Here is a 27459-nt window from a genome sequence, read left to right as displayed (position 1 = left end):
CAAAACTAGTGCATAATGAAAAATGAAAGTTTGTTTAACAAACAAGGCATGTTGTGGCAATAGACTTTATTACATTGCTTAATTACACGGTACAGTATGCCCAAAATAATGTTTACAAATACTATAAAATCCTAAAATACAATATTAATAATATATAAAATACAACGTCACACTTTAGTCCAACGGTCCATTGGTGAGCTGCTGCCACCTTGTGGCTCAATATATATATATATATATATATATATATATATATATATATATATATATATATATATATATATATATATATATATATATATATATATAATTATTATTATTATTATTAATTTTATTTATTTATTTTTTACTAAATTTAATTCATTTACAAGGGGCTTCCATATGAGTGAATATATTTGGTTAGTGACACAAATGTGTAACTAGGGAGCTATTATTTAAAAGATTAAAATAATAAAATTACTAAACAAAATTGAAATTGCATTTGAAAGTTGGCATGCCCTAATATCTCTGGAGGGCAGAACAAGTAAGACCTCTGAAGGGTGCAGGGCATTCCTACAAAGACATAGGTACATCACTGCCAGCTTATTTTGAATGAGAGTGTTACCTTGACAATGTAGTGACAACATTCATGTTAATAGCTGTTAATATTGTGGCAAATAAACATTTTGCATCAAATATCACCCCTTTGTGTCTCATAAAAATGACATTGTGTATTGCTTTTTGTGTGTTCTTTCTTAGTTATAAGAACACACACACACACACTTTTCCTTTCCACCTCTTTTTCTCCTTAAGCTTTGATTGTATGTTTGCCTGGCACACCTGGGCCATGACCAAAAAAAAAAAAAATGAATAAATAAAAAAAAATTGAGAAGCACAACCTCTGTAAAGCACAGAAGAAATGTGCTTTACAGAGGTTGTGACATTCCACATTTAGTCGCTAGTGACACATTTAAAATGGTTCTTGCGATAGAAAAGATCATATTCATTCACAATAGTCTCTTGTGTGGAGGGATAACGGAACTTGGAATAGGCTTTGTCAATCTCAGACTGTCCCCATGGCAACATGGCTTTGATCTTCGATGCATGATCAATAATAACATCATCACAGGAGCCCACATACAGAGAGTCAAGCCCATCTATGAAAAATGCTAAAGAGAAAACATTAATATGAAAATGTCATTATAACTCAAAACTGTATATATTTAATATGTACATATCAATATTACAGATAATCACTAAAATAAATTCTATAAGCAATCTTAACTCTTTTTATTTGCAAAAGAACATGTCACAATGTACAGGGGATATAGCTCTTGTTATTAGTTACTGAGATACAGCCCTTGTGGCAACTTTCCTGTGAAACAGCTAGCTCCGTAGTTACTCCCACACAAGTATTATTAATTCTGCATTACTTTTCTCACCTAAATGGCCAACCCGAGCCAGACGTGGGTCGAAGCCAACTTGTCTTATCTTCTCTGTGCGAGCCATAAAGAAATTAATGACACCATCTGCAACCACACAATTGGGAAATCCCTCGATAACATGGTGGTATCCCGTCCTTATGTGTAAGCAATCTCCCTCCTCGTCACCTGCGTCCGTGGAGATGGTATGTCGATAGGTGGCAGAGTATCCTGTCACTTCCCTGACTGCACCTCCCACCTTAGTGCAAACGCACAAACACACGCATACAAACCCAGAAAACAGCTTTAGTCACAGATTGAATGTACAGTAAATGTGAAAAAAAAAAAAAAATAAAGAAAATGCAGCAAAAAAATAATTCACACAACTCAAAAGTAATTAACAGTGGTTATATCCATATCTTCAGAAGTGATCTGACAGGTGTGGGTGAGAAACAGATCAATATTTAAATAATTTTTCCATTATAAATTCTCCTCCCTGCTCAGTAGCTGGCGATATGCACAACAAATGTGAATCGCCAGAAACAAAAGAATGTGAAAGTGAAAGTGGAGATTTATAGTAAAAAAGGACTTAAATATTGATCTGTTTCTCACCCGCACCTATCATATTGCTTCTGAAGATATGGATTTAAACACTGGAGTCTTATGGATTACTTGTATGTGCTTTTTGGACCTTCAAAGTTCTGGCCACCTTTCACTTACACAGTAGGGACCCACAGATTGGAGATGTTTTTTTCTAAAAATCTTTGTGTTCAGCAGAAAAACAGACACATCTGGGATGGCATGAGGTTGAATAAATGAGAATTTTCATTTTTGGGTGAAATAAGGGGACATTTTTTTGTACATCTAAAAACATATTTTGGGTACATAATTGTACCCTAATTACCAAATATGTACCTTTTTGTCTCCTAAAGGGTAAAAAATATGCACCCAAAAACAAGGGTACCATCACAGTGACTGCTTTGTACCTTAAACGGTACTTTTGTGTGTGTGTGTGTGTGTGTGTGTGTGTGTGTGTGTATTTTTAGTGTTTATATTCTTTTCATGACATCAAACCATATGAGATCAAATATGAGAATCTATATGAGAAGAAATTATTTTTCATTCTTTACACACCATGAAATTTGGTTTTGAAGGAGCAGAATTGATAGAAATCAGCTAAATTGGTCATTATTTGAAACTTTTCTGAATTGATGTAATTACATCATTATCTTTGCTCAGTTTTGTCTTTGCTCATGTGCGACACCAGTGTGTTTTTTTCCCCTTTGGGATGGTGTTTCCACCTCGGAAATGTACTCCAAATTAATCGCTGCTATTCTCCTGGACTCAGATTTGCTTGTCGAATCAGGTAAATTTGTTTTTCTAAGGGTGTTTCTTGGTGTGTAATATTTTGTTTTGTTTATGATTTTCCTCTTTAAGGCTACTTTGGGTAACCCAGTTTAGGACTGTGTTGTTGACCAACTTTAATCTATGCATTTTTTTTGTATCCAATGAATGGATTTATATGCATGACTATATACATCAATATACACATACATTTGTGTTAAATTGTGCTGGTATGCTGGACTTTGATTTGTGTCTGGCCCAGTTATAAAAATTTTACAACCCATTACCGTGTCTATTTGCCATCTAACTTAGCTGTACTGGACTGTAAACATTGTTTTTTTTTATTATTTGCTGTTGGAGCTGGATGCTTGAGGCACAGAGATCCTGATCTGTATCTGGGGTGGTTTTTATCAGCATGTCATTTTTAAGCACTCATGTGGTTGATTTAATTCCACATCTGAGTATATCCCCAGGGTAGAGTGGGGTAGTCAATAACGTTCTTTGTTTACAATGTTGTAATTCTAGTTAAGGCTCTTTTCTATTTCCCTGATCCACTACATTTACACAATTCTAAAAACTTACACGTACCTCCCAATGCATTCTCATACCATAAATGTGCCCACTTTATTTGCCCTCCCTCCTGCTCTTTCCCTGTTCATCCTACAATTCCCCATAGAGGCAAAAACCTACAACCTAATCAGATTTAAAATGTGTAATTTCTGCACCACTAGCATCACCAAAAGAAATTGCAAAAATAAAAAAAGTTTTCAAACAGCTTTCTGAATATGCCTCCAATCTGCTAACAGATAGTCCCGCTCACGCCATTGGTTGAGTCAATGTTGTTGTGTCAGCCTGGACTGGTCGCTTAAAACAAACAGGAATGGCTTGCTTATAATTGCCTCTGCATGTTAAGATGGAATAGGAGAAAGTTTTTTAACACCACAAATGTTACAAACTTCCGCCTTAAAGTCATGACATAATGACACAAAGTGAATCCAATCTTGCAAGATATCTGATCTCACACAGTATGGTATTTACATTTATGGTTAAAAGTCATATGTGGGAAATGTGGAAACACTTGTTTATGTGGTCTCATGTAGTACATTACTGTCCTGTACTTACTACTAGGGGTGTAATGATTTGCTCTGACAAAGATTCGATAAGATTATGATTCTTCATCTAAAGATTACGATGCATCGTGAAATCTTAAATTTGGTCATTATTCAATTCGATTAGATTTTTTTGGAACAATTTTTAATTATTTTCAAAAGTATGCCAAAAAAGATTAAATGTTTTAACTGAATGTTTCTAATTTAGACAGCACACAAATGCACCAGACTTGAGCACTACAGTCACAGATGCGTTTATGACCAAGGAGAATTGGCTTATATGTGTGGGCGCATATATATATATATATATATATATATATATATATATATATATATATATATATATATATATATATATAATATAGACATAATATGGTGCATATTGATACAATACATGCATAATAGATATCCGATATGAATAAAGAATAACAATGTCTGATGCAACATAATGACTTGATGCATACCACACACAAACTTTAAACCATCTTTAAACTGGCAAGGTCATTCAATGAAAACATCATGGTTACTTGTGTAACCTCCGTTCCCTGATGGAGGGAACGAGACGTTGTGTCAATGTAGTGACACTAGGGGTCACACTTGGGAGCTCGAGACACCTCTGGTCTTTGATAAAAGGCCAATGAAAATTGGAGAGTGGTATTTGCAAGCCACTCCCCCGGACATACGGGTATAAAAGGAGCTAATATAAGGTCCGGCCATTTCAGCGGGTAGTTCAGCGTTGTGGCAGGAGGGACACAACGTCTCGTTCCCTCCATCAGGGAACGGAGGTTATACAAGTAACCATGACATTCCACAAGTAACAATGATGTTCCCTATCTGTCGCTCACTCGACGTTGTGTCGATGTAGTGACACTAGGGGTCCCTATATGAAACGCCACAATTGGCTGAACTGTGTTACGTGAACTGACGGTGTGTGGTGGGCAGACTTCTGTGTGCCTCATAGCCAGCACACCAGGTCAACATGTAACCTCCCCCATCATAGTTATGAGTTATAAACATAGGCCCTTTGGGGACAAGTTTAAAGAGAGGGGGGGATATTTAAGTTGAAAAATACGTCACATGGTCTTTCCAACCATGTGGAGAGTCTTCAAGGTAGATCCTACCCAATGGGGGAGGAGTTACTACAAACATGGAGACTGGGGCAGAGGGGCTCTGCCCAAGGAAGACGCAGTTTGCCAACAGGGAAACAAATTAGTAGAAGATATATTTCACTGAAGATAATTAGCCTTACAGGGAACCGCCACATGCGGAGCACCTACCTCAGAACAGGACTCTTAGTTAGCACGTGTACTGGGCCGGCAGCGAGTCTATCCGAAAACTCAACTGCCACAGGGCTCGGAGGAAGTCGATCAGGGAACAAAGTTTGTGAACACTACTGGGAATTAATGCCGCACGTCTTCAGCTCAAAACGAGGTGGAAGGCGCTATGTGTAAGGGATACACCCGGCCGGCTATCCCGGGCTTATCCGCTTGTATTGCGTGCCACTACCTGGGATGAAACCGGTTCCACCTGGAGATTGTAGAACCCTGCAAAGGTGTTGGGTGTTTCCCAGCCTGCTGCTCTGCAAATATCTGTTAGAGAGGCACCCCTGTCCAGGGCCCAGGAGGCCACTACACCCCTGGTAGAATGGGCTCGTAGCCCTACCGGGGGCGGCATGTCCTGGGCGTGATATGCCATAATTATGGCGTCAATGAGCCAGTGGGTGATCCTCTGCTTGGAGACAGCGCTTCCTTTCCGCTGTGCACCAAAGCAGACAAAGAGCTGCTCAGAGATCCTAAAGCTCTGCTTGCGATCCAAATAGATGCGTAAAGCTCGCACCGGACACAGCAATGACAGGGCTAGGTCTGCCTCCTCCTGGGGCAGCGCTTGCAGGTTCACCATCTGGTCCCTAAAAGGGGTCGTGGGAACCTTGGGCACATAGCCCGGTCAGGGTCTCAGGATCACGTGAGAGTAGCCCGGACCGAACTCTAGGCACGTTTCGCTGACAGATTAAAAGTGCAGTCAGGAGGGCTGTCTTCAAGGAGAGTGCCTTAAGCTCGGCTGACTGCAAAGGCTCAAAGGGGGCTCTCTGTAGACCATGAAGAACTACAGAGAGGTCAGATGAGGGAACGAGGCATGGTCTGGAGGGGATTCAGCCTCCTGGCGCCTCTTAGGAACCTAATGATCAGGTCGTGCTTCCCTAAGGACTTCTGCGTCATGGTGTGCTGCTATGGCGGCAATGTACACCTTCAAGGTGGAAGGGGACAGCCTCCCTTCAAACCTATCCTGCAGGAAGAAAAGCACTGATCTGACTGCGCATCTCTGGGGTCTTCCCATTGGGAAAAACCACCTAGCGAACAGATGGCACTTAAAAGGCATTCAGGCACCTCGTAGAGGGGGCCCTAGCCTGAGTGATCGTGTCTACCTTCCATGTCCCGTCCAGGGGCCAGACATGGAGATTCCAGAGGTCTGGTCATGGGTGCCAGGTGGTGCCCCGTCTCTGAGAAAGAAGGTCCTTCCTCAGGGGAATTCGCCGGGGGGGAGGGCTGTCGCGAGGAGCGTGAGGTCCAAGAACCACATCTGGGTGGGCCAGTAGGGTGCTACCAGGATGACCTGCTCCTTGTCCTCCCTGACCTTGCACAGGGTCTGTGCAAGTAAGCTCACTGGGGGAAATGCATATTTGTGCATGCCAGGGGGCTAGCTGTGTGCCAGCGCGTTTATGCCAAGGGGGGCCTTGGTCAGGGCGTACCAGAGCGGGCAGTGGGGAGGATTCTTGGGAGGCGAACAGGTGCACCTGTGCCTGTCCGAATTGACTCCAAATCAGCTGTACCACCTGATGGTGGAGTCTCCACTCTCCCCTGAGGGTAACCTGTTGTGACAGCACGTCCACTGTAGTGTTGAGGTTGCCCGGGATGTGAGTGGCTCGCAGCGACTTGAAGTGCTGCTGACTCCAGAGGAGGAGACGGCGGGCGAGTTGTGACATACATGAGTGCAGACCGCCTTGGTGGTTGACATATGCTACCGTTGCTGTGTTGTCTGTCTGACTTAACACATGCTTGCCCTGGATCAATGGCCGAAACCTCCGCAGGGTGAGCAGAATTGCCAACAACTCGAGGCAGCTGATGTGCCAATGCAGTCGTGGGCCTGTCCACAAGCCGGCGGCTGCGTGTCCGTTGCAAATAGTGCCCCAGCCCGTTTTGGAGGCGTCCGTCGTGACCACGACGCTCCTGGAGACCAGTTCTAGGGGAACACCTGCCCTTATGGGTGGCATCTGCTTCCTGCAGTGGGCTCCACGCCAGGGCCGGGCTGAAGGGGCAGGCTGCGGCGGAGCCGGTGCAGTCACCACAGGGGGATGCCCTTGGCGATGAGTAGACGGGGTGCGGGATCTTGAGCCTCGCCGGGGCAGGATATGCCGGATAGCCTCCGTCTACTGCTCCACCGTCGAGAACTGCTGGGAAAAGTCCTTGACGGTGTCGCCAAATAGGCCAGCCTGGGATATGGGGGCAGCAAGGAATCGTGTCCTTTCGGCCTTACCCATCTCGACCAGGTTGAGCCAAAGGTGGCACTCATGGACCACTAATGTGGACACTGTCCGCCCGAGAGACCGCGCCGGGGGCGGGGAAGCTGAAAAGATAGGGACCGGGCAGTAAAAAGTGCCTCACATGACCTTGTCAGCTCTTCATGCACTTCCGGGAAGAAAGGAACGGGGGCGGGGCATGGCTTTGAGGGGCACCGCGAGTCCAGGAACCAATCATCGAGCCGCGAGGGTTCAGGGAAGTGCGGAGGGTTCCACTCTTGCCGACGCTCGCGGCTGCCCAGGAAAGCATGTCATCATCTCTGCGACAGCCTGTGACTGGGCAATCGTCCCCGAAGGGAGGAGCCCAGCTGAGGCTTCTGCGTCCGACTGGATGAGCCCGCTCTCCGATGCTGTGCTCGAGAGCTCATCACCTTCGTGGCTCTGAATAAGAGGTCGAACTCGCCATGAGACGAGCCGGCAAACTCATCCGGAAGCCCGATCGGGGCAGACGAGCATGCTGGGGAATGGGAGGTCCGTGGGGGGATACCCGGCGGAGGTGGTCCCATTGGGGTCCCCAAATCACCCCCAGTGCTATCCACGCTGGCCTCATACCCGTGGGTAAAAGGACTGAGGCGGGGAGCCTCTGGGGTGGCTGGCTTTCTTACGAAGGCGAGCCGCGACCACATCATTGCCATGGACATGTCCTTGCAATGAGAACATGACCATCCACGAATGCTGTCTCTGTGTGAGCAGTGCCCAGACATGAAAGACAGTGATAGAAGGCCGTCAGAAGGCGAGAGATAACGAGTACAACCAGGAATAACACACAATCGGAAAGGCATCTTTAAAAAGACACGTCTTTAAAAAGACGTTCCGTGTGTGCCGCTCTTTTAGAGAAATATACTCTTATTTCTGCCGAAGTGCCCAGGGGCATTCTCTGCAGTGCACCAGTGCAAAGGAGGGAGAAGCCGCTGAAATACACCATCAGATCCAGCAAAGGTGAATGAACAGTCGTGGGAATTCAGCTCAGTGAGCATGACCGTTCGGCTCCGAAGAGAAAATCTGAATGAATGGTTGCATACCAGCTCCTTTTATACCTGTATGTCCGGGGGAGTGGCATGCAAATACCACTCGCCAATTTTCACTGGCCTTTCATCAAAGACCAGAGGTGTCTCGGGCTCCCAAGAGTGACCCCTAGTGTCACTACATCGACACAACGTCGAGTGAGTGACAGATAGGGAACTATCTATTAGTAGCATGTAAAGGCAGCTGTACACACATAATGTGGTAATCGTGAGTTCCCTATTCATTTTGCCATAGGAAGAGTGTCGCCAGGTGGCTAAATGGAGACACACACACATTTTATTAAAGATAAATAAAATTAGATTTTCGCGGCTGCCGCGTGTCATTGACCAATCACAGGTGGCTGTAATCAACAAACATTTAGTTAACTGGTTGGTTCCCTTCAGAACCATCTAAAATTGTTCCCTGTTCCCTATATTCTGTAGCATTCACCATAAAGAGAATGAATGAACTCATTCACAGCCACATGTCTGCCCAACAGTCATATTTATTTAAGCTGGGTTTAAGCTATTTGTGTTTAAATGGTTTTATGGACAAATAACACATTTTATGGAGATACAAAAGCAATATTATCATAATCAGGGTCACATTAACACACAGGCTTACTGGGGTTTAAGGATTTTTAAACCCCTACTTACTACCAAGGTGTCATGTTCATTCAAACTGAATGTGCTCCCACAGATTCTCTCATGTAGAAAATGTAAGAGTTATTTAGTACAAAAATTAGTTTGTGCTAAATGTCTAATCCACCCTTTCCATACTGTGAAAGTGCATGGTGCTCAAGCTCCATTGCAATTTTGCTTGGTTTATTAAAAATGTATATTAGGTTGGGATTTACCTGGGTTCCCTCACACATTATACGGAAAATACATCACTTGACTAAACTAGTTTATAGTTAGAATAATTCAGTCATATTTAATTCTTAAAACAGAATACTTGAACGATCAATTATCACCATCTCCCTACATACAGTTTTGCTCAAAAGTTAGCATACCCTGGCAGAAATTGTGAAATTTTGGCATTGATTTTGAAAATAGGACTGATCATACAATAAAACTGTCTTTTATTTAAGGATAGTGATCATATGAAGCCATTTATTATCACATAGTTGTTTGGCTCCTTTTTAAATAATAATGGTAACAGAAATCACCCAAATGGTCCTGATCAAAAGTTTACATACCCTTGAATGTTTGGCCTTGTTACAGACACACAAGGTGACACACACAGGTTTAAATGGCAATTAAAGGTTAATTTCCCACAACTGTGGCTTTTTAAATTGCAATTAGTGTCTGTGTATAAATAGTCAATGAGTTTGTTATCTCTCACGTGGATGCACTGAGCAGGCTAGATACTGAGCCATGGGGAGCAGAAAAGAACTGTCAAAAGACCTGTGTAACAATGTAATGGAAGTTTATAAAGATGGAAAAGGATATAAAAATATATCCAAAGCCTTGAAAATGCCAGTCAGTACTGTTAAATCACTTATTAAGAAGTGGAAATTTTGAGGATCTCTTGATACCAAGTCAAGGTCAGGTAGACCAAGAAAGATTTCAGCCACAACTGCCAGAAGAATTGTTCAGGATACAAAGAAAAACCCACAGGTAACATCAGGAGAAATACAGGCTGCTCTGGAAAAAGATGGTGTGGTTGTTTCAAGGAGCACAATATGACAATACTTGAACAAACATGAGCTGCATGGTCGAGTTGCCAGAAAGAAGCAAATGCCACAAAAAAGCCCGGTTACAATATGCCCGACATCACCTTGACACGCCTCACAGCTTCTGGCACACTGTAATTTGGAGTGTCACAACCATAAGCGCTATGTTTGGAGAGGGGTCAACAAGTATTGTGCTCCTTGAAACAACCACATGATTAATCATATTTTCCAAATCAATACCACAATTTCTGCCAGGGTATGCAAACTTTTGAGCACAACTGTATATACAGTACATATATGTAAGTATACAGTATGTGTGTGTATACAGTATATTTATAATTATAAAAGGTTTTTAGTATAGGTAGTTGTGTTTTGTTTATAGTGTTTTTCCTTTGGTCATATTTTATCGTGTCTTTAATTTGCATTTTAAAGGATTTCTGTTTGTGTTAGTCACATAAAACCGTGAAATCTAATTATTTTGGCACATCCCACCAGATACAAAAGCTTTGTGTTGCCATATGTTTTTTTTTCCCCCCTTGTGTGAAATTTAAGTAAGCTATTCAAATGCAAGTTCCTTCTTGGTCCTTTTCTAGCTAGCATGAATTTAATAAAAGCACTGTTTAATAAAAGTAAAAAATTGTGAACAATATTTCAATAAGTTCTGCCATGCTATTTATTTTAATTAAGAAACAAATATTTACTTACAAAAAGGCTAATATGTTTGTGTAATAATGGTGTGTTCCTTAACTGGACAACATTTGTTGCAGCTGGCTAAATCTGAGTAAAATCCTAAAGTCAATGACATGACAGCAAACAAATAAGAAGCCGTCACCTTGTAGTGTTTGTGTGATCAAGCAAATGTTAGGTTAGTTAAACCATGAAATCCAAAACTTTATTTCTCTTACCAAAACACAGGAACACTCTGCTTTTTATCTCATCCTCTTAAAGGGGACATAACAGAATAATAACTGTGAATTCAGCTTCTCACTTCTGTGGTGACAAAACCAAAATAGAGCTTTGTGGTCACAACCATAAGCGCTATGTTTGAAGAGGTGTCAACAAGTATTGTGCATTCTGCTTTTAATCTCATTCTCTTAAAGGGGACATAACATAATAATAACTGAATTCTGCTTCTCACTTCTGTATATGAAGCCACAATATACCAAAACCTCTTCATCCTGTAATACACCTTTTAACAAATCTGTCAGAACGGAATGACACAAATGTGTAAATATGTTTTATGCACACCATGAAAAGTGATAACTGTGAGATCAGTCTGGGTTTTTGCATGTTTCCTGTTCAATCGTTCAAGGAGACTGCCACGTTATTGTGACTGACATTAAAAAATGGGCTGTTTTATGTCAGTCAGACAGCTCTTCCTGTCTAAGTGTGTGGTTCTTGGCCAGAATAAGCTGCAGTATACTCAAGCCCAGTTGCTTTTTAGTCAAAGGTCTGGCTACACGAAACTAGAGTCTGTCTGGCTCACCATCATTTCCAGGTCTCTATCAATAAAAGTGGCTAAAAGGCTAAAAATGTAATGTAACAATTTTCAATCTGAGCTGAGTAAGATTGGAAAACTGCAAAAACTACAATAAGTCATTAACATAAATTTGCATATGTAAATGATAAATAAGCCACAAGTTTCTTTTACCAGGTCCAAAGTAGTTCTCTCCAAAATATCCACCATTTTTTCCAGCTTTGTGTTTGAGGTAAAAATGAAGTCATCGTCCACCCAAAGCACATATTTGGTTGTCACCTGAGAGACTGCCAGGTTGCGGCCAGCAAACCAGCCCTGTAATGAGTAGACAGCAATTTAGATTATCAATTTGTCCTGAGAGGAACACAGCAATCTACATGACAAGTATTTGGACACCTGAACACCACACCCAAATGTGCTTGTTGGACATTTAATAGGGATTTGGTCCTCCCTTAACAGTAATACCAGCTTCCATTCTCCTGAGAAGGATAACCACTAGATGTTAAGAACCACCAGGGGCACAACTACCCATTTTTGGGGGTGTATGCAAAATCCACATCGGACCGTATATTCAAATTCTGACAACAACCACATTTTCCATGCGTATAAAAGGATTGATTCATATAAAAAATGCCTGACATTCAACAAGGATGAAATTAATGCACTAAAGAAAGTAAGTCCATTTTTCTATTCTTCCAATTCATTGCATACAGTCCCTTCACACTACCAACTTCTTATGAATGTGATGTCTTTGTTTGTAACGCTGGCGTTTAACAGGAAATTAAATGTATAATAGAACGCAGCCATTCAATATCTGGAGAAGATTTTCAGAATTAAATTGTGCTTGACCCAGCCCATTAGTGCTTTGCACGCACGGGTTCGCCAAACCCACTTGCGCATAGACTTAGTGCATGCACAAAAATACCAAAACTTCATGGCCATGCTCACTAACTTTGCGTGTATGACTTGTGGCAAAGCGCTGCGCTTAGCGCTAGTGCTCTTAAAATAGAGCTCTATAAAGGTTTTGTGTTTGGTAGTTCGGGGAACAGACACAATCTCTATATGACATCTAGGTGATACAGTATCTATGTGTTGTAGTTTATGTGACCTGTGTCACATCTCAAGGCAGCTAACAGAGAGTCGGTTTAGCCAGTCTGTCTGCTTCCTGACTTGTGCCATGGTTAATCAAACACTAACATTATTAATACTATGAGCCAAATTACTAGAGAGGAAAGCGGCAACTTCCCTAGAGGGATGGAGACCGTCTCTCCTTAGCAGGTCAGGTCTATCACCAGAACAAATCCAATTGTCTATAAATCGTATGCTATTCTCTGGACACTCAGACATCCAGCCATTCAGTGACGATAATTTACTATTTTTCTCATCACCTTGATAAGCAGGGAGGGGGCCAGAGCATATTACAGCATCTGACATCATAGTTGCAAGTTCACACACCTCTTTAAATGTTATCTTTAGTGACTGGCAAAGTCGGACATCATAAGTGCCAATGTGAATTACAATCTTAGAAAACCTAAATTTTGCATTAGCCAGCACTTTTAAATTTGATCTTATGTCAGGCACCCTGGCCCCCAGGAGACATTTGACTAAAGTGGCAGAAGTCTAGAATACCCTACAGTCAGTGCGCTTTCAACAGGATTCTCATTAGGTGAGTCACTGAGGGGGAGAACTTGTTGAAAACTCTAAAAGGAATGGGAGAGTGGTGTGGCGTTGCCTTGCGCCAATGCCACCTGAATCGTTACCCATTTGCCCTGCTGCGGGTGCCCTACTGTCAGAACCGGAATGTATGTATAGCCTGCTGTGCTGGCCACATTCAAAACAGTACCTCATGGCTTCTCTTTCTCACTGACCTCCACTAGCATTCAGATTCGTGTCTCTAACTCATTTATCTTCTCCGTCAGCCTGGCTAATTCCACATATTTGTTGCATGTAAAACCTTCATTGCTGATGGATGTAGCTATTTTAAACATGTGGCATTCTGTGCAAGGTGACTATAACCAATGTTGATGCCATGACTTAACGCAGTTGTTTGTTATAGAGCTTTTTGTAGTTCCTAATCAGCAGGTGTTTGACATCGATGGAGTGATCTGTGTAAATACAATTGTAATGGGGGGTGGAATTAATGCACACAGTAAAATCGCAAAAAAATCCCAATAAAAATTAACGTGTGGAAAATGCAAAAAGCGGATGCATGGAGAAAAATCTCAACAAATAACAATAGAAAGTGTAGTTATTATTTTAATGGAAATAAAAACTATTGAAGGCTTAGCAAGCTATCAGGCTACAAACAAAAACTCAAGCCACACGCCGGGAGCAACCCGGTGTTCAGTGGGGTTTAGGTCTGGGTTTTGTGCAGGTCAGTCAAGTTCTTCCACATCAGACTAAGCAAACCATTTGCTTTTGGACCTCGCTTTGTGCAAAGGAGCATTGTCATGTGGTTAAATTAAAAAAAGGTATGCCCCATTCTATTAAATGTTTGCCTAAGGAAATTGCATGATTGCATGCTTGATTTTATGCACCTGATTGTAATGTGTGTAACTGGAATAGCCAAACCTATAATAGGAGTCCACATACTTTTTGCCATGTAGTGTAGCTCACACAAAGCCAATATGGAGTTAATATGTAAGAATATAAGCAGAAATTCTAGGTTACTGGCCTTATTTAGCAGCAATAAAGAGCTATGGCCAAACAGCAATAAAATAGGAAAAACTATATAATGATCAAAAGGTCTGCTTTCCACTACAACTATAATTACCATACAAGACAATTTGAGGCCTGGGCCCAGTTGCAAGAAACCCCTTAAGTGAAGAAAACCCTTACTTATAATTGTCATTGTTAAGTGTATTACCACTGATTACTTTGGAAGTCACTGTTTATATTAATGCACTTTATACAATATAATACAGTATAATATAGTATACTTATACAGTATGATCCATACCTTGCCAAAGGGCATGATATAATGTTCGATGTAGGGTCCGGTCACAGGTTTAGGGTCTTTGGTGTCATCTGCTATCACTATAGTTATAGTTGGGTAGAACTGTCGAATGCTGTTGATTAAATCTTGAACTTTATCATAGCGTAAAAATGTCTTTGTGGCTATGGTGACCAGAGTGTTTACATTGTATTCTGTGAGAACAATAATAACAGTGAGTTACCCATTGTGACATTTCTATTAAAAAAAAAAAAAATAAAATAAAAAATAAATCAAGAATTTTAAATGATCAATTTATTATAAATTTTATCTGTAATACCCTTTTGGGGTCCAGGATTATAGAACTTAGGCATTGGTGGATGTCTGATTCTAATGGTGAAGGATGCCTGAAATCCGACAGTATTCAGTTGTACTGTTAAAGACAAAGGAATAATTTCATATTAGAACATAAATAAAATGAAAGGCAAAGAAATAGGCTGTATATACACTGATCAGCCACAACATTAAAACCACCTGCCTAATATTGTGTAGGTCCCCCTCGTGCCACCAAAACAGCACCAACCCCCACCTCAGAATAGCATTCTGAGATGCTATTCTTCTCACCACAATTGTACAGAGCGGTTATCTAAGTTACCGTAGACTTTGTCAGTTTGAACCACTCTGGCCATTCTCTGTTGACCTCTCTCATCAACAAGACATTTCCGTCCGCAGAACTGCCCCTCACTGGATGTTTTTGGCACCATTCTGAGTAAATACTAGAGACTGTTGTGTTAAAATCCCAGGAGATCAGCGGTTACAGAAATACTCAAACCAGCCCATCTGGCACCAACAATCATCCATGCGATTATCTAATCAGCCAATCGTGTGACAGCAGTGCAGTACATAAAATCATGCAGATATGGGTCAGGAGCTTCAGTTAATGTTCACATCAACCATCAGAATGGGGGAAAAAATGTGATCTCAGTGATTTGGTGTGTGGCATAATTATTGGTGCCAGATGGGCTGATTTGAGTATTTCTGTAACTGCTGACCTCCTCAGATTGAGGGGAGGGGCAGTTCTGTGGATGGAAACACCTTGTTGATGGGAGAGGTCAACAGAGAATGGCCAGACTGGTTTGAACTGACAAAGTCTACGGTAACTCATATAACCGCTCTGTACAACTGTGTTGAGAATATCATCTCAGACTGCTATTCTGAGATGTGGGTTGGGGCTGTTTAGACAGCACGAGGGAGACCTACACAATATTAGGCAGGTGGTTTTAATGTTGTGGCTGACTGGTGTAAATATGTATTGGTTAATAGAATACAAAAAACTTTTTGTTTACATATCGAACAGAGTTAAAACATGTTTGTAAAGCTGCAGAACAGTGTGAAGAGCACTTTTGGTATTATTAAGAGGTTAAGAAAACTGTTCCCCAAAAGCAATAGATAAATAATAAATATTAATAATAATGGACAATTCCCTGAAATGTCTGCAACAACTCCTTGTCACCAAAAGAGCTCCCCTTGTCTGGAGTATTAGAACTGTTTTCAGTAATCATTCATTTCACCTGTCAAAATACATTTTCAAATTGGCATACAAAGTTCTTAACATTCTACCAACAAACTTCAATAACTGTCCCAAAACTACAAAATTAAGGAAAAAGAACCAAACTGATCACAATGGAAATTTCATAACAAGAGATAAAGAGTTCTGCTGCTTAAACTGGTCTTTGCTTTACCGAAATACAGTGATCAGGATTGCATATTTTATAAACACTACCCCCTAAATCAAATCCCAACCCTAATCCTAACTGTCAGTAAAAATGTCATTTAAAAGCAAAACTGTAACCGTAGAATCATGCTCAACACTGTTAATGTGGTTAAATCCTCGTTACCTAACTAAGCCTGAGTTCAGAATGCCATACTACCCATACTCTTACTCATCTTACTTCTCCCATATCTACAGTATGCATGCTAGTAATAGCAAGAGTAGTATGGTAGGATGCCATTTCAAACTTAGCCCATGTCCCAGAGTGAATGCAAAATACTTCCTGTTTTTCACAGGACCCAGACCCATGTCTTGGAGATTGATCATGTGACATGCTATCAGTAGTGCCACAGGGAAAGTAAACATGTTTGAATTAATGCAAAATGTCTGATGGGGGATGCCGCTTGTCAGTAATTTGGCAGAATGAGGTCAATTTCAGCGTACATGTACATTCGAAAGCAACATTTCAATTTACAACATGTGTGATCATGTTGAAAGAATGCATGAACGCACGCACGCACGCACGCACGCAAGCACACATGCACCCTTATAGCCCAAAGTGGGGTCCATTTTGATTCAAAATCCAGTTTAAACTGAAAATATACAAATGTTATTAAAAAATGTAAAAGAGAAATATGACTAGTGCTGTCAGTTGATAATTTTTTTAATCGTGATTAATCATAGATTTTGAAAGTGCTGAAATTTGACAATATATATTCCTTTTTACCTGTCAAAATCCATTTATTTCAATTTTAGGAAAGAAAACATTAACATTTTCCAAACAAAGCCTTCCACAATATAAAGATAGAAAAGCACTAAAATAGCACCAATTCAATTAACATTAAACGTTTCCCAAAGTCTAATTGGGAGGTTGGCTAATTGAAAGAACTAGTCTCCCACATGGTTGCATTTTCATTGCAATGGGCATTAAATCTCTTAAACTCTCATCCACAATATTAATCTGCCAGTAGACTGTAGCTATCGGCTTAGCAACAGCAATCGTAAAGTCGCATTCATGATTCGTGTCATGGCGTCAATGCCAGTGTCATGCGTTACTTTGAACTCCACATGAAAAGACAAAAATGTCTCATTCTGTGTTTGTGATAATTAAGACTTCACATGCTTGTTTTATACATCAAATAGCGTTAAGAGGTCCTTTCTCCATCATTTTATCACTGACTCCGGAAATACACATTACAAATGTTCTGCCCTTCCAACCAGTATTTATGCTGGTTTTTGCTGTATTAACAGTAAATGTGTTAAACGTGATTAAGAAAAATTAATTTGTGAAACTTTAATTAATCGAATGCGTTAACGCATTAATTCTGACAGCTCTAATTATGACATAACATGAATAATAAATATTTAAGTGAAACAAGAAACAATGAAACGTTTCAAATTGAAACAATGAAACATTTCACTCAAATGCTTATGTATAAATAAAATATGGCATGATAGGCCAGTATAATATACTTCATGACAAAAAAGTAAGACCCCTGCTGCAACCTCTACAGTCTTGACAGTGTTTCTGCAATTCCATGAGGTTCTATTGTACTGTAATCTGATTACATTATATTTTGGTTATCTTGCCTTATCCATTGAATTGTGCACTTTGGATTGTGTGACCTGATTATGACATCAAGTTTTACAGTAGCATCCTTATTCTACTGTTAAATTATTTTCTGTGTTAGGGTCTGATTTATTACAGCATCATTATCACTGGAACCTGTTCTACAAGACTTCAGACATGACTGAGAACATATGTTGGCAAGACAATGGATATTTGACTTGTCCCCCTAAACCATTCTCTGTGCAGTGCTAATTTAATAAAGAGTATTACAGTCATTGCTGGGGTTAGTCATAATTGTATATGGGCTAGGTGTGTTGTTTTGGCCCCAAACACTATTTGATTTTTAGACTGCCAATGAAAAGCAATACTGGTCAGAATTCTGGATAAAACAAACACCCATCAGTCATCACACCTAATTAGGGCTTTAGAATGTCCTGCTTTTATTTGGGAAAGTTTTAACAGAAAGCAGTATCTTATAATGAAGTTTGGAATACATGTCCAAACTGGTTAAAAAGCTTAAAAACAGCCATTCGTTGCAAAAAGTTAGCGCTGCTGTGGTGTTTTGGGTTCTCACCTACATCTGCTGTGTTGGGGTGGAACTGTGTGTTTGTGTAGGTAACAAACTGTAGCTGTCTGTTCAGTGCGGCCAGTGATCTGCTCACAAAACTAATTTGCATCTCTCCGTCCCCTTTTATTTGCACTCCATCCACCAATGCAGCTGTATCGAATGTTCCCATTGTAGCATTAAGATTTACCTGCAATTGATACTGTATGATGATCACAGGTTTCTGAGCCAGATGAGGGCCAAAAGGAACCATGTTTATATACTATTGTACATGGAAATCCTTGTGCAATGATGAAGAATTATAATCTTTCATACCAGTTACATACCGATACTACTTATTATATTAGATGAGGTAGACCAAAAGGTGCAGTGCTGTGGGTCCCCAGGATCAGTTACCAATTATCGAGTACAAAGAATAATGGTAGACTTACCAAATAAGAGCTCTTCTTGGAATTGTCCTTCAGACTCAAACCTTGATTAAGAACACAAAAACATGGACTTATTGTGTGACCTTGCTAATGTTTTTGTTTTAAAAAAATAAACTCATGAAGATATGACCTGTACACTTTGCAAATGTTTTTGCAGTTAAATTGATAATAATATTTGACGATGCATATTTATCACACATGTAGAAATAATGACATCTTAGTGTTTAATGGTTGTAATGTTTGGATGGTCTTATTCAGCTCAAGTCCAGAAAATTGTGACTCAAATCTGACTCAAATACACAACTCTGATTCTGAATGATACATCAATGTCTACAAAATCCTGGACTTGCTATGCAACAAGTCTGACAATTAGGCAATCCTGCACAACTATTCTAGTAACAGTAAAATACCAGTCAATCCATTTCACAGTTTCAACGCACCCCAGGCAAGTGCTGGGGAGGTTGTGTAGATAGCAATTAAAGACTGTTAAAAGCTTTTATAAACTGACAACCACTTGATTATACAACATGGTTATGAAGAGAAACAACTATGTCTCTTCTGCCTCATTATGTCAAAAACATACACAGTGTTATCATTCACTTATGAACAGTGTCATCTGCAAATTCAACTCCACAAATGGAAAACTAACTTATTTCATTGGAAACATTGCTATTTGTGCTTCACTCCCATTGTTCCAGAAAGCCGGCAGCGCAACTCTAAACAGTTTCTCTCTCTAAAATGTCATAAAAAAAAAATATAAAAAAAACATATTGATTTAGTTTTTACCAGGGATTAGAATTGTCCTTTTTGGTCTGACCTCCACACCCTGGGTAGGGTACTGAAGAGGGCTGTTGGCCTCTGCTAGGATAAGTAAGTCTGCAGCTGTATAAGTCCTTAAATGAACAGACTGAACATATTAAATTAACAGATAAGGTAATCAACTTCTTAAAGGGAGAGTTAACCCCACTTATACCCCTCATATTGTTCCATTGACTTAATTTGTTCTCTGGAGCACGAGGAGACATTTCGAAGAATGTTGATGCTGCTCTTTTATCAATACAATGAGAGTGAATGGAGACTGAGACTGTCAGCCTGTACATTCGGTTTAACATCTCCTTTTGTGTTCCACAGAAGAAAGAAAGTCATATGGACATGAAACAACAAGGTGAGTGATGACAAAATCTGACATACATCTGTATAACACATATACTGTAACAATCTTATCTACTGACAAACTGTTTGTAAGTCTTTACAGTGTCACAATTCAACATTTAAATGTCAATTACATAGAAAGTGATCCCATTTTGGAAAATGGCAATTTTGAAGAGTTGTGAAATGCTGTACTACCTCTTACGGAAGCTGTGGTACTCTTTTTTATTATATTTCTGTGCCCTTTCCAGGTCTGAGTCTTGAACGGTACTGCGTAGCTGGGTAGCCGATACTTGAGGGAACAGTAAATGAGCAAATGGGAAATGTATGCCTAGTTTATCACCTTCACAAACACATCCGTTAATGGCAAGGCTCCTGGTTAGACGTAAAAGGTATATTAGAAAATCCAACCATGCATCATGTCATTTATTCAAGTGACATATCATTTTTAAAGGGACAGTTCACCCAAAATGAAATTTTTGTCATAATTTACTCACTCTCGTGTTGTTTCAAACCTGTATGCCTTTCAAATCTTCTATTGAACAGAAAAGGAGATTTGGCAGAATGTTCCATATCAGTCACCATTCACTTTCATTGTATGGAAAAAACAAAGATGCACTGAAACAGAATGGTTACTGAAGTCAATCAGTCCAAAAAAACTTGTTTTGTGTTCCACGGAAGAAAACCACACAGATTTGGAACAACATGAGACTGTAACTATCCCTTTAAAAAGATGTGTAAAGTGTCAGAAGTGCCACTATGAAACATAGATTTATAAGGCAGTTTAAGGTCCCTGTTTGAAAGTCAAATAGCCTAATGTGGGAGCTTGTAGTGTTTACCATTTCAACAAAAACATTTATACTGACAACAATCAACCTTTTATGCAAACAGACCACTGAGCCAGACCTTTGGTTCATGGAAGTTAGAGTTTGAGGATCTTTTGTGGTGGCATAGTACAAGACGTTCTGACCAGCCAGTCATTTTTATGTAGCTATTCAGAACTATACTGGAAATCTGAGTGTATGTTGACCAATCTTTACTTGCCTTGAGACGCTGTCTTTGATGTGGTAAGGAATGTTGTCATTTCCATGTTCCATTTGTTGTATCCTTATCTCTAGTAGCTCTTTTAAAGAATCTTGTCGTTGTAGCACATCAGTTGTTGCGATGGTCGATGAGGTCCAGTGGAACTTGAGTATAACCATGAGTGGTAAGACCACCAGAAAAATTCCCAGTGTTTTCTTTTGTATAACACGCATAATTAGCTAGGGTACAGATAGAAAGGTGGTGGGTTACACTGGCTAACAAAACTTCTAAAGACTATATTTGGAGCTGCAGACCATTGAAAGGATGATACAAATCATCTTCAGAATCATTAGCACACTTTTTAAGATAGTGACAGTTACACAAGAACTCAATCTGGTCCCTGTTTTGCATTCACCATATGTTCTCTTCTGTACAGAATTCTACCTGTCTCAAAATCAGAAAATAAAATTCACCCATCCAACAGCAGTGTGAGCAAAAATGCAAAATATGGACCTGGCTCATTTCCTTACATTTGAATATGGCATCTCTGGAAAGGCATGGAACTGGTAGGTCAAGAACACATCTGGCAAAAAGTTGTTTTTGTTGAGCTTTGTCATGTTTAACATTCAGCTTTACCAAATAAGGGATTTGCCTAAAAACTGCTTTTGCCATTATTTTACACAACACACAAAAAACAACCCCTTACTTTTAAACATTAAAATGTGATTGTGGATGTGCAACAGAAACAGTCTGGAACATCAGCAGGTCGGCAACACTGATGTTATTTTCTGTGAAGTGTGAGCAGATTTCACTTCTCACACATTCTGTTTCTGCACAGTGTAAGCAAAGTTGAGTTCCTTACAGTATCTGACTGCCAATATACAATGTCCCTGATGTGGCTTAATGTCAAAAGCTTAATATGAAGTGATGCTATATTTCTTCAAGACTTATGAACTATATGGATTTGACTGCGAGCAAAACCATAGCTCTGTTTGAAGTATTGATTGGCTAAAAATAATGATGGTAATACTAGCTTGAAAACTGTCGGAGATCAAGTTTTAAATTTGAATTTTCCTGCATGGGATTGTAGAACTGGAAAAGTATGCTGCTGCAACATAACAGACTTCCCAAATGATCTGTCTAATGGCTGTTACAATTCAAACTACAAGATGCAAATGTTGTGGAGTTATAAATGAAGTTTTAAATCATATTTAAAGTGGTTCAACCAGTGCATTCAATAGCGGTGTTAACCACCATGCAAACTACGCAATTACGATTTCTGAGGCCCGATGAGTCCAGCCCGTGGGCCCCCTTTCGGCATACAAATGGGGGAAATAACATAAAAGTGGCTTTATATCGTCATTGTAAAATCATTTCTAAGAGCCATTGTAGCCACCAAAAAGAAGTTTGATGAAATAAAAATCTAGATAAAGATAATGAATGCCTGTTTTCCTTAGTTTTTCCACTAAATGAACACAAGGAAGAATGGTATTTTATTTCTAATATAGTAAATATAAGTTATATGCACCAATACAGCAATAAAAAAGCAATAATTCCCTTCATATATTTTTTGTAAATGAATAGGGTGCGCAAAAAATAAAAATGTACTAATATTTTGGAACCCAGATGAATATTATTTAGGTGACGTTTGGGGGGCCCCGATAGGAAAACTGAGCAAAGCGCTCAAGTGACGCATTGTTTTATGTTCAAACGCTGTGACGCTGATTTCAGCCATCTCGGAGCAGTTCATGTGCATTTTGATGGCAAAGTGCTGCAGGTTCACCCACTCAAGCAATTGCAGACATCTGAACCCACTTTAAGCTATTATACAAATCTTAAAATGCAATGCAGTATCACATAACTACATACCGACACTGTAGTGCGCTATTGTTGTTCCATCAAAATAAAAGCTCCAGGTGAAGGGAAAGTAAATATGACAGAATATATTACTATTTTCTAAAAAAAAAAAAAAAAAACAATATGAACAATAATTCATATTATTGTAATAATAATCTTGACTGAACATTATAAAATAATATTAATCTGGGTTCCAAAATGTAAGTGTAGTTTTTGCACACACAATTCATTTACAAAATGTTTTCTAAAAATATATGTAGGTAATGCTACCTTCGTAGGCTGTCTACGGCGGCAGGATGAAAATAAGGTGCTTTTCAAACTGTTTCCTTAAGAGTTCCATTCATTCAAAACAGCTCTCATTTAAGCCATTAACTGATTAGGCACTGCTTAATAGGCAGCAAGTCAGCTGCCTACGTTTTCGGATGCAACCCTGATGTGGTAGAGTCCATAGTTGAGGAGTGGGGAAGATACACAGAGAAAAAACAAGTTTGTTTGAATGGACTGGGGACAAAAAGTCATATATATTTTTAGAAAAGATTCAACTTAAATTGCTGCCCGAGTCTGCATTGACAGTTGTTGATTGATAGAAGAATATCCGTCTGCGTTCACATACTTGCGTAGAGTATGTTTGGGCATTAATATGCATCGGTTGCATTCAGTGTATTCTTCATGAGTTAAAAGCAACGCTTTGCATTCATACTGATGGGATCACAGACGTTCTGTAATATTGTGACCAAATCAGAGCAGAAAATAACACAAACATGTGTAACTTTTGAATGAGAGATGTTTACAGGGATGTACCGGTAGGCGTGTGCCCTTGCCAGGCACACATCAGACTTGCTGGCATACAGAGATAATTTGTGTATAAAATATATTAAAATGTCAGCAAAAGTCATATTTGGCAATATTTGTGCTGACTTCAGACCTGTATATACCTTTCCTGGGACTTTGCATGGATCAAAAAAACGTTTTGATGTTTTTCTTGAGATCGTTTTATGGGTGTTTTTCCATTCACTGCCATTGTTTTCTCCCGCTGATGGTGATGGCAAAAAAGTGATGACACTGAAACAAGTCAATAGTTTTCAGTTTCAGATGCCATTGAGGGAAATTTTGTATTCACAGTCAGCCATGATTACTTTAATCAATGAGTGAAAGTGTCAAATTACAGGACAGTTACTGAAACTAAGCCAGTAGTTTTCAGCTGGTCATGTGATTGTAACATGGCAGTCCCCATGTGGTGACCCATGTAGAATAACACAGCTTTTATAAGGTTACAGATGTGACTGGATTCTTCATTTTAATGTGAGTGGTCTTAATCTTTAGGAGATAAACTTTTTTAATGAGGAACAAATTACTGAGTGTACCTTTAAATACCATTCTTCCTGGTGTTAATGGAAAAGCTCTGGAAAACATGCATTCATTATCTTTATCTAGATTTTTATTTCATTTAACATTTTGAATGTTCTTTGCTACAATGGCTGTTTAAAATGGCTGATTTTAAAATAATGATGTAAAATCACTTATGTAATTTCCCCCAGTAGTGGGTCTTTGGCTGGACACTTATGGCATCGGAAATTGTAACCCCGCCTATGAGTGAAGTTCAAATAGTCTCAAACTGTGTCTGAAATTGCCCCCTATCCACTATATAGTCAGGGTTGGGAGGGTTACTTTTGAAATGTATTCCACTACAGATTACAGAATACATGCTGTAAACTGTAATTTGTAACGTATTCCATTAGATTACTCAAAGTCAGCAACGTATTCTAAATACTCTGGATCACATCATTTATATGTATAAATGTTTTCCATCTGAAAGGACTAAATATTAAATGAAACAAATGACAATAAAATGCAAAGTAATCTCTTCAGTAATCAAAATATTTCTGAATGTAACGGTATTCTAATCACCAGTGATTTACTGAATTAATTGTAACTGTAGTGGAACCGTCACATGTATTCCATTACTCCTCAACCCTGTATATTGTGCACTATTTTGGGTGTCGTTAATTTTTTTGTGGTGTCTGAATTCGTTCCCTACATTTATTCACTCATTCTTACCCACTGTTGAATGACGTGCGGTAAGACAGGAGTTCTTTTAAAGAAAATAAATCTTTACTTATGACGATGCTGCACTTGTATGGGCACATGTGGTAACTTCAAAACTTTTAAGACCTCGCACATGCACAGAGGGCATGTTTATGAACTTACTCTGATAGAATCAGAGACCATAAAGAAACAGAATACTACAATGTTCTGCACCCACAATGCACTCTGATTTCGAGCGTACAGCCGATGTACACTCGCCGACGCTATCTTGCCCATAATCCAAGGCGGGGAGGACTGACGTGCAGGGAGAGAGAGCATGAGTGGGTGAGTGAGAGAGCGAGAGAGAGAGAGAGAGAGAGAGAGAGAGAGAGAGAGAGAGAGAGAGAGAGAGAGAGAGAGAGATAGTTTACAGCTTCCTTCATTCCTGCAATGTTTTATTTCTCGCTGGCTGTATTGTTTTACATTTGCCATATCAATACTTGATTCAAAATAAAAATAATAATAATAAATAAATAAATAAATAGCAATCCAATATCATACAGATAAATTGAACAATTTAATTTTTTTATACAGATTAAAATTTATTTGATATTAGTTATTAGTCTTTTAAAATTTTGCCATTAATGCTTAGTGATTTCATTCTTCACTAACTCACTGAGGTGACTGCGCACAGTGAAAATAATACAAATATTCGGTTATATAACATGTACATATTAGTCTGTTGTTAGAAATAACTTTGATGTTGTATTACAGTCTCATGAGAGCGCTATGCGCACTTCAGCTCTTCTTGTAGCTCAGGAATGCTACCCAGTTTGGATGGGAGAGTGTCAAGATGCTAAAATAAATAAATATATATACTGCAAATGTTTTAATTCATGTTGCCAGTGTATTTTTTATTTTATTTTTTATTTTTTTTCCTCCACTTTTCTCCCCAATTTGGCATGCCCAATTCCCAATGCGCTCCAAGTCCTCATGGTGGCGTAGTGATTTGCCTCAATCTGGGTGGCGGAGGACGAATTTCAGTTGCCTCCACATTCAGACCGTCAATTCGCGCATTTTATCACGCGGATAAGTGACATAGCACATATCAGGCTATTCTCCGCGGCATCCACGCAAAACTCACCACGCGCCCCACCCAGAACGAGAACCACATTATAGGGAACATAATGTGATTCTACCCTCCCAAGCAACCGGGCCAATTTGGTTGCTTAGGAGACCTGTCTGGAGTCCCTCAGCACGCCCTGGATTCGAACTCGGCTCTAGGGGTGGTAGTCAGCATCTTTGCCCGTTACCAAGGCCCCTCCATGTTGGCAGTTTTTAAACACGACAAACAGAATGAAGATTTTTGTATATATACAATTTGAAAAGAATAGCAAGTATTATTGTTGTTATAATTATTATCCTACATGTAAGATAAAAGTACATACTGTATGTGACTAAGATTTTTCTTTGTCATCTCCAGCGCTCTCTCACTCTCACTTCGTGTAAACCTCAGCGTCGGAATTCACTAATTCACTTCGTGCACTCCGTGCCTGGTCTAGTGCACTGACAGACACCCACTATATGGGAAATAGTGAATGAGTTACCAAATTAGGACACAGATTCAGACAGCATTTGCCCAGGATTTCCCCATGACCAACCCACAGGCAAGCCCTGACCTGTGAATTTCTGAGAAGCACAAGACAGAAATCTATTCCAAACTGAAACCACTTCATACAGGCTATCAGTCAAAGAATTAGGTTTAACGACAAGCTTTGATGCAAAAAGCAACACACAAACACACATGGTGAGTAATGGAAATTGCTTCAGCAAAAGAGTAGAACATAAGTTTCGTAGCCCGTATAGCTTGACAGCTGCCTTGTTTTATCAATAAATAGTATAGACATCCAGAAATTTGGCATACATTATTAAAAGACAAAAAATAAAACAAAGAACGAACAGGTTGTATGATTTGTAAATAGCTTTAGGCTATATCACCCTATAGGGTTTTTTTTTTTTTTTTTTTTTTTTTTTTTGCTGCAGAGGAGTGGACAGTGAGACAGGTAGGAAACAGCGGCCATGTGGTGCTTAAAGACAAGTTAAAACAAGACAAACATATGAGTTTCGGTACTATATAAATGAAAACAGTCGTCTGTAGCAACTTAATAATTTATACGTTTCTAAACCTTCCTACAATGCCCTTTTTAATTTGTTTTTCTGATCTCAGACACTAGCTAATTCACAAGTTTTTGATCATATAACAGGCTACGAAAGTAGGCTACAACTTTTTTGATTTTATTTTAAAAGGAACTTTAAAGTTTCAAAAAAAAAAATTCATCTATCGCTTCTTACAATCGGTTTGGCATGTCAAACATGCACATTTTTAACGGCTTCATGATATCTTAATAAATCAGACATTCATGGAATAAAAACATTTGTCTTACCCTAAAAAGTTGCGAAAGTCCAAATTCCAGTTCATATAGATTAAGTGAAAAGACGTAGGCTAGTAGAGAACGAATAGGGAACTGCTTGTCAGCTGGCTTTATCAGACCATAGCA

At 39.5% G+C, this 27459-nt stretch overlaps 1 protein-coding gene and 1 long non-coding RNA gene across 4 annotated transcripts; one reads left to right on the top strand and one right to left on the bottom strand.

Annotated features, from left to right (window-relative positions):
- Window positions 1–264: 264 nt before the first annotated feature.
- On the bottom strand, window positions 265–27459 carry LOC127420175 (beta-1,4 N-acetylgalactosaminyltransferase 1-like). Of its 3 annotated transcripts, XM_051662228.1 has the most exons (12): window positions 27346–27457; window positions 26350–26481; window positions 21041–21258; window positions 20195–20371; window positions 19634–19740; window positions 18851–18891; window positions 18429–18609; window positions 14854–14946; window positions 14541–14728; window positions 11756–11896; window positions 1419–1656; window positions 265–1145 (listed from the first exon to the last, which is right to left on the bottom strand). In XM_051662228.1, exons 3-12 carry the CDS (start codon window positions 21250–21252, stop codon window positions 928–930), a joined length of 1596 nt encoding a protein of 531 aa, XP_051518188.1. In that variant the 5' UTR covers window positions 21253–21258; window positions 26350–26481; window positions 27346–27457; the 3' UTR covers window positions 265–927. The 3 variants fall into 3 exon arrangements, with proteins under 3 accessions (XP_051518188.1, XP_051518189.1, XP_051518190.1); XM_051662229.1 differs by lacking the exon at window positions 26350–26481 and having other exon boundaries at window positions 27346–27459; XM_051662230.1 differs by lacking the exon at window positions 20195–20371.
- LOC127420176 (uncharacterized) lies at window positions 20404–22363 on the top strand. Its single transcript, XR_007893775.1, has 3 exons — window positions 20404–21063; window positions 21145–21203; window positions 21456–22363. It is a non-coding gene; the product is annotated as an uncharacterized LOC127420176 (long non-coding RNA).

This window comes from Myxocyprinus asiaticus, chromosome 29 (assembly GCF_019703515.2).
Source record: "Myxocyprinus asiaticus isolate MX2 ecotype Aquarium Trade chromosome 29, UBuf_Myxa_2, whole genome shotgun sequence".
NCBI classification, from domain to species: Eukaryota; Metazoa; Chordata; class Actinopteri; order Cypriniformes; family Catostomidae; genus Myxocyprinus; species Myxocyprinus asiaticus.
Note: the sequence above shows the minus strand (reverse complement) of the source record. Positions and strands in the feature narration are given on the sequence as shown.